General features: G+C 34.5%; 1 protein-coding gene across 9 annotated transcripts in view; it reads right to left on the bottom strand.

Moving 5' to 3' along the window:
- Window positions 1–1,077: 1,077 nt before the first annotated feature.
- Window positions 1,078–8,546, bottom strand: part of Atpalpha (sodium/potassium-transporting ATPase subunit alpha) — a 55,999-nt gene continuing 48,530 nt past the window's right edge. For all 9 annotated transcript variants that reach the window (XM_088029584.1, XM_088029574.1, XM_088029570.1 and 6 more), the window contains 3 exons: window positions 6,006–6,180; window positions 5,718–5,950; window positions 1,078–2,202 (listed from right to left, as the gene is read on the bottom strand). In XM_088029584.1, coding sequence (XP_087885710.1) covers window positions 2,082–2,202; window positions 5,718–5,950; window positions 6,006–6,180 — 529 coding nt within the window. In that variant the 3' untranslated portion in view covers window positions 1,078–2,081. The remainder of the gene's footprint in view (window positions 2,203–5,717; window positions 5,951–6,005; window positions 6,181–8,546) is intronic.

Raw genomic sequence — 8,546 nt, 5'->3', positions numbered from 1 at the left:
ATACATATTAAAAGATTTCAACCCAAACATAGTAAAAACAAGTCAAAAATAATTAAATACTGCATCTAAACAACTTTTCAATGGTATGGGTTGATCCTCCAGAGTGAGGGGTTGCATACTTTACAGGCGGTAGTGCCCGCACTCCATTCATTTTCTTGATTCAAAAATGTGGAATATGTTCTACTTTTACTAAAAACATTTTTAAAAAAATATTAAAATTGAAAAAAAAGCAATAACAGTTAATAAAATCTAAGTGCGTGGTGTCAAATCAGACAATGTCGTTATTGTAATGTGAAAAACGACAAATAACAGAAAGGACAAGTTTTCTTTCAACAAGATGGGGCTACACATCATAATGCACGAATTAACACGCAATATCTCGAACAAAGGTTCAGAGAAAGATGGTTTAAAACCCACGGTTTCATTCGGTGGACATCCATGTCATCAGATTTAACACTACTAGATTTTTTCCTATGGGAAGATTTGCAAGATCTTGTCTATATCACTCGTTCAAGAAGAATAGAAGTTTTAAGAGAAAAAATTGTGACCGTTTGTAGAGAAATTCACCTGATACTCTTCTACGTTCCGTAATGCAAACTTCTCGTAGTTGTCAATTGTGCAGTGAACAAAACGAGATGGCGTTTCAACAGTATTTTAATTAAATTAGGTAGATGTTTTTTTCATTTGCAATTATTAATGTCTTTTGTTATTAAAAATTTGAAAAAAGATTGCCAATCCTTTCTGTTATTAGCTGCTTTTTGACATTACAGTAACGATATTCTCTTATTTGACACCACGCACCTAGACTTTATTAAGTTTTATTGCCTAATTTTTTTTCAATTTTGATAATTTTTTTATTAAAAGTAGAACATATTGCACATTTCTGAATCAAGAAAATTAATATCTTTCAAATTATGAAAACAAATATATGGGTCCTAATTTAAAATAAGAAAGTTGAATTTTTAAAATTCTACAACGCCTGCCGTTTTTTAAAAATCACCCTGTATAAAAAGTAAATAAAAATTTAGCAGTCTGTACTAGTGAATTGTTTGTGAAGGTGAGGAAGAAAAATATAGGTTTAAATGTAATACTATCATCCATTTTATTAAAACCCAAATTTATACAGCTTCGTTACATACTAAAACATGAATGTGAAAAGAACACAAGCGAAAATAATTAAGTGATCACTTAAAAATATTTACAATAAGATAACAATACCGTGGTCGGCTGGTCTCAGACCAACGCAGCGCGCATCAGAGAGTATAAGAAAATAGGGCTCTACAGAAGCAGACCTCCAGAAGTGTGTCTCCAACGTTGAACAACTAACCGCACGTTAACGTAACAATATTAGAAACAATATTATGGACTCGTGCTTGCCTACACAGTGTAACTCCTACCCGCCCGTTACGTAAACTATATACACAACAAACGAAACGAATGTCAAACGTTTACAATCGTGATAGTAGTTAGTAGTCATGTGTATTGAGCACGACTGGTATGACACTTAACACGATATAACAACACAGTTACAATCTAGCTAACCTAAGTGTTGAAAGCCTAAATAATACTACCTCGTTCAAGACGTTCAGTGGCGGAGCCTCGAAGGCCGCGCAACAACAACCGCCGTCCGTCAAGGCTCCGCCCCCACCCACTCGCACACAGTCCGACATCACTAAGGCAACTGTTTTCAACTTGGAATGTATGAAAACACTATTGCGTCTCTACTGCTGCTCGACTTGCAGACCAACCAACCTTTGCTGGCCCCGTGGGGCGAAGAATCCTCGTTCTCTCGCTCATCCTCGTTTTCACTCACACATTCATTCCCACACTCGTTCTTTTCAAATTACAAATGTACGGACTGCAGCGTAAGCATGCAGCAAATTTTACTAGAAGTAGCAACAGGATTTTGTACACAACGACCGATAAGGAACAACGCCGTCACGGCGGGTGAAACGGAGTCCTTCCAATCGACAGATGAGTGTGAATGTTTTTTTTGTTTTGTTTGTTGTTTTTTGTTGTTGTGACCTGCGGCAGCAGACGCAGTGCCACCTAGTGGCAGTACGCAAAACAAAGTGATGCGCTTAGTAGTAGGTCTCCTGTTCCAGCCATCCTCCGGGGCTGCGACGCAAATAAAACCTTCGAGTTTCGTCATAGATGAAGATGGACAACATGAATGGAATTGCAGGTAACCACCACACAAACCTTTAACAGAAAAGATTCATATCAGCATCTTATTTTGACCTCAAACTGAAAAACTGCATAAAAATTGTATATTAAAGAACGTGTTTTATAATGGCCGAGTGCACCAATGCAATAAAACAAGTCCTTTATTAGTTATTTACAATACTAGTGCGCGAAGCTTATGTTCGTGCATGAGCGTTTATTTAAAGCACGAGCGACTGAAAGGAGCGAGTGTTTTATTTACGCGAATGCACGAACAAGCTTCGCGCACGAGGATTGTATAACATTTTTTATACGAATATATTTTTAATTAAATTTTTTAGATTTTACTAAATTTTTAGACAGAATTGTCATGCGGTTGCCATGATTTGTAAGCCTTTTTTTACATGGTACTTCCAAGTCACTTAGGAGGCAAACAAAGGGGTAGACAAACTGCTCAAGTTTTTGTGTCCAGAAATAAAACGAGAAATTAAATCAAATAGTTATATAGTAACTTAGCAACCATTTTTTTATATTTGTAATTTTGTTATTGTGAAATATTCAAATTTGTGTGCCCCAATGTCGAATAATAAAACCTCGTGTTATTTATTTGGTTCACCCTTTCAATATTAAGTTCCGTACTGACATTGGTTGTCAAGGCACGATTGTCTTTTGTTTTGTTTTGCGGTCGACTAGCCCTACTCAACCGCAAAACACTGCTTCGCGCACTGAAAAGCGTGCGCAAAACATCGAAAAACAAGCGATGAGTATAAAAACTATTTTTTCGAATTTGCACCCTTTTTTTAATAAAAAATTTTAATTTTCCAATTCTAAGAGTTTTCGTGTTACACGATTGGTAATGGTTTTGTAACCACGACTTGCCACTTGATTTTCAAATTAAATTTAAAATTTGACATTTATTATTGAGTTTCACTATCACTGAATTTTAACCTAACGTTTTAACCTAACGCAAAGGACAATTCAATTATATTGATACATTTTTTATTCACGCAGCAATTTATTAAACACGAATCGTAAATGGTAAAATTGACCAAGAACTTGACAGGAAACGGGTGACAACCAGACTAATTAGTTCTGTCAACTCTTTAAAAACAAAATTTCCTACTTTCGTCCGTTTTTTTTTTTTAAAAACACCAACACCGCAATCTTCCCCTGCATTACAACCGGCAACGTTGCCTAGGGAGATTTTTGGTGAGAAAAAAGTTGTCAAATTTTTGACATTCCTGAAAATTAGGCAGTGTTTCCGTTAAAAACGTTTCTTTTAAAGCCTGTTGGATTGCAAATCAAATGATTTAATAGTGAAAAGATTCGGCACAGCCTGAAAGGCCGTTTTGTGTAATCAAATTGTCTATTAGGCAGCTAACCTATTTGATTTTATCACCAAAAAGTCACCATCGACCACGGTGAATCGAGTAAATACGGTGGTCGCATCTCGCATCTCTATAGCCGAACGGAGTGATGACGTCACACGAATTAATTTTCGCAAAAATTATGTTTATTTGTATTAAAATATTATCGAGTGATGTCTTTTAGATGTTGGCAAAGTATATCCATTTCATCTGAAAATGCTAAGTAAAATAATACTACAGTAGAATCGGTTTATTATGACTTCGCATATAATGACTCACCGTTTATTATGACCAACTTGTAACAGTTTAGTTTCCATCTAATTTAAATGAATTTTTACCCTGTTATAATGACTTCGGTTAGGCAGATATGCCGGTTATAGTGACGTCGTTTTCAGCAAATCGCACAATGTTATTGTGACCAGCTTTTCTTTTTCCCTCATACATCTTACGCTGCAGGCTAGTTTTGATCTTAATAAAAAATTGGCTCAACATAGAAAATCATTTTTAATTAAAGAAAAAGGTGCAATAATTTGTAGACAAAAATTACAGCTTTTTTTTACAAATTCTTTTTTTTTAAATCTAGATGATTGCCGATGTTCTAAAATAGGTACATTTTACGTTTTATATTGTTATTTTTTTGTTACAAATATGTATTTTTTAACTTTTATAAATTAGTTTTCAAAGGACTTCTTCAAATATATTTTATGTTTTATTTTGTTGTATGTTTTTTGAGAATGATATTTTTTATTACATTGACAAATTAGGTTTTTTTGGCTTTTTTTTACAAGTTTGCTTTTTATGACGTCCGCTTAATGTGACCATATTTTCATTCCCCTTCGCCGTCAATATAACCGGATTCCACTGTATTCCTTTTTCAAATAAGTGTTCGATTAAGAAATATTATTTATTCCAAAATAGCTGCCTACTTTCATAACAAAAATGCAAACGGACATATAACGCGTATTTCCACAACCAAAACTCGTCGGAAGACAAGAAATCTTCGACAAGTTTTTATTTTACTTCAAATTTGATTCACATTTTTTAAAGAACGATGAAAATTTGCTTTGATTTACAACTGTGAAAGAATTTAAGGTAACCGATTAACCGAATATTTTCACTTTAGGTGAATTTTTTGTTGTGAACTTTTTGAAGACAATAAATATGTCATAAGGACGTCAAATGTTAGCAGAGAAAAACGCAAAAAACAGTATTGGATTGTACACGATGAACTATTATCACTGCTGATTAAATAAGCTCTAAATGACGCTAAAATAACAATGTTTTTGTAGCCATTACTTAGAAAACAAAATGTGTTTTCTTATTAGAAACGGATGTTTTTTTTTGTTTTGCTTAAAAATTACGTCTCCATTTATATTAGTTTTGATGAAAGATTTTGTTATTACTATTTAAAGCTTAAAATATTATATAATTATAAAAATCCATAAGCCGGTTTGCACAATAATTAAATTAAGTTGATTTTGCAACTAACTTGACAATTGCTGACATTTGATTGGCGAAAAAACGGTTTCATGTCGTGTTAACACAGTGTTAAATATCTATTTAATCGGAATTAATGATTTAATTTACCCACCTTAGGATTAATATTTCTGCTATATTAAAACTGAGAAATGATTTGAAACATTATTTTCCCAAAGTAAGAGGAAATTGCTGTATAATTTTGTGATATGTTAATAGAAGAAACATTATTTCAGCAAAATGTAATTGTAAATAATAGAATGGTCATACAAGGCGCTCTGTGACGTCACCATTCCGTTCGGCTATTAAAGGGCCCCACAAACCTCGTTCTTGCACGACGTTTTTGAACGACGGTTTCGACGGTTGAAACGAAACGGTCGGAAAAACCGAGGTCTGTGGGCAAAACTGTCGGTTCAACACGACGGTTTTTGCCCACAGACCTCGGTTTTTCCGACCGTTTCGTTCCAACCGTCGAAACCGTCGTTCAAACACGTCGTGCAAGAACGAGGTTTGTGGGGCCCTTAAGACATGCGACCACCGTATTTACTCGATTTCACAGTGACCATCGACGACGTTGCCGGTTGTAAAGTGGTGGGAGAGTGCGGTGTCGGTGGTTTTTTAATAAAAAAACGGACTCTATAAACGACTCCAAATTGAGTACTCTTGGACCTATTAAAGCGGCAAATTCGAAAAAATTAGTTCTACACTTACTTGAGCGGGAACATGCGCAAGCCCTTGTCCATCCCTGGAGTGTACGAAAGGAAGGCGGCGAGAGCAGTTTCAAACACCAAGCCAAAATTGAGAGCCCAATTGCGCATTCCCTGATGGATAATAGAGTTACGACGTGTCTTGCAAATGATCAAATCAGCCCATTGTACAACAACGATGGAAACGAAGAAAGCGGTATGGCACGTGTATTCCAAGGTTTTTCTGTCTCGGTAGGTCTGCAGGGAAAAACAAGTGTCAAATTTAATTGTTACCAACAAAAGTGCAACTAACCCATTCTTGACCATAGGAATCCGTGAGATCATTCACAGCTTTGGAGTCCCATTGTTTTCGAATGCCGAATAAATCTGTTGGTCTAAAACCATTCTCCGCCATGATTACAAAGTAGACGAAGAAACCAGCTGCAGCTTGGATCATGCCGATTTGACCGTATGCCATGGAGATCAACCTGGATACCATTGAAAATATAAGGAAAAGTCCAGAAAAAAATAACCTCTATACGGTGACTTTTTGATCCATCGCCATATGTACAAGTTAACACAAAAAATCACCGTACTCCCACATACTTACGAAAGCACATCCCACGATTCATGCTGTTACATTTAAGCACAATTACAAAATACTGCATGCGTTCTGTACTTTAGTATGTTACCACTGTGTAATATACAACGCTTTTATATCATGTACGTGCAATTTTAATGACTGACATGATAAGAAAACGATGCTTCATACTGTAAGCGTTACTTCTGCTTCTTACGGGAAGTGGGTTAGTGGAGGGATCCTGTATGGTTCTTTGAATATCAGAGAAAAGGTTACTTACTTGAATCATTAACCGCACTATAATTGGATTAGTTTTATAAAAGATTAATAGAAAAACAAACATTCTTAAAAGATTCACTTCATTCTACGTAGTGAATCCTTTAAATGCTAAAAAACAAGCAAAATGCACTCATAAGTGCCCATATTCAAAACCTGGTGCGCCAAATTACCTCAACTATAAAAATGAACAAGTCAATTAGAGATAAAAGCAAATTTTTTAACTAAGCAAAATTTGGTCAGTTTATAAAAAAGAAACTAGACTAACTACACTACATAAATCTATGAAATCCATAGATATATTCCAAAGAAGCATACCGAGGAAGGTGTTGGGTTAATTTTAGACAGGTGTGTGTAGCATGCAAAACTTGTTTTAAGAACTACAAACTATTCTAAGAGCTAATCTATTAAGAAATAAACAGAAAAACTCTAAATCTCGAAAGATTTTCTTGTGTATCCAACACACCTAGAGCAGGAAAAAAAATGCTAAAAACTGTGCTTCCTATAAAAATGCTCTTCTACGGGCATCACAAACTATACCTCGGCAAAAATTCTTTACTGTAGCTTAAACTACGTTAAAAATATCAAGAATTTAAAGAAAATGCCTTAATAAAGCAAGATTCAAAAGACACTGAGGCACATGAGAGAAATGGAAATTTTACCATTGTGAGCACTAAAAAGTAAGTTGAATAAAGAATTTGAACGTGAAAGACAAAATATCCATTTTGAGAATAGAATGTAAAAATGTGGATAATCATGGAAAAAAATTAGATTTATTCTAAAAAAAAGAAATTTAAAACGCATGCAAGATTTTATAACTAAATTTTGTTTTTTACATACATATATCATGTATTGTTCTAGATTTTACTAATTCGAATTTATACTGCACTTTTATTTACATATACCAGAGTGGTTCATCCAAAAATAAGCACATGAAACTTGTCGCCTTTCCATTTATATCAAATTACTTTTTCCATAAAGGCAAATCAATGTATTATTTTTGTTGTGGGACATTTTCTTACACATTGTGTCGCCAGTTAATAATGGCAAATATATAGGGTGTCCCAGAATTCGTGACCCAGAGAAAAATGGTTTAAACAATTCTGAACCAAAATTTCTAAAGAAAAATTTTTTGACTCAAAAAACAATCGAGTTTAGACGAAAAAACAGTAGCCAATCCGGAAGCTGAACAGAATTTGAAAATTGGTAACTATGGACACATACTATCGTCCATTGGTCAGGTGAACATTACACTCTCGTTGCCTAGGAAATTGGGATGGCCTTTTACTCCACCTCTAGAATAAGCTTTCGGGATTGGTTGTTAATCTTTTATCCTTTCTCGAATATGATTAAACTTAATCAATTTTTGTTTTGAAATTTACCATCTGTTGCTCTCTGGGTCATGAGTTCTGAGACACTATACTATTGACGACAACGAAATGTGTACGGCAAAATTGTCTAGCGTAATTTTCACTTTAAATCATAGGCGCACTTCTAATTGTCATTTATGACAATTGATGACAGTAGGTAGTTAAATCGGTTAAACATTGAACTATAGTCGAAAAACCAAGAATTATTGCAAAATTTGATGAAGATCGGTCGCTAAGAGTAGTGGCTGTTGATTAGGAAGAGTTGTATAGGTAAAATAAAATGTTTTGAGAAAAATTAAAAAGAACGCCACTGGTCAAAGTCTTTACATTATGGAAATTCAGAGAAAAATCCATGACAACGAAAAAGTCGTTCACATTTCGGTGTCGCCGATAGTACAAGGTGTTTATAAATGTTTCTAGCATCAAGCGTGGCTTTGGAATTCATGTCGTACATTATTTTGCCGCTTTGTTTTCATAGTGACTGTAACTATCAGGAAAATTATTTATAATGTTACTTAATTCAATGTCGTTTCGATTTTCTGGTTTTAAACTACAACTGGAACAGTTTATTTCTCAAAACTTACTTTGCTTCATGTTTGAGGTTAACTGCAAATGTCAGTTGACAAAT

The sequence above is a fragment of the Gnatocerus cornutus genome, chromosome 1, assembly GCF_029298725.1.
Source record: "Gnatocerus cornutus isolate USDA-ARS CGAHR chromosome 1, icGnaCorn1.1, whole genome shotgun sequence".
NCBI classification, from domain to species: Eukaryota; Metazoa; Arthropoda; class Insecta; order Coleoptera; family Tenebrionidae; genus Gnatocerus; species Gnatocerus cornutus.
The sequence above is the reverse complement of the archived record's forward strand: the minus strand, read 5'-3'. Positions and strand labels throughout refer to the sequence as shown.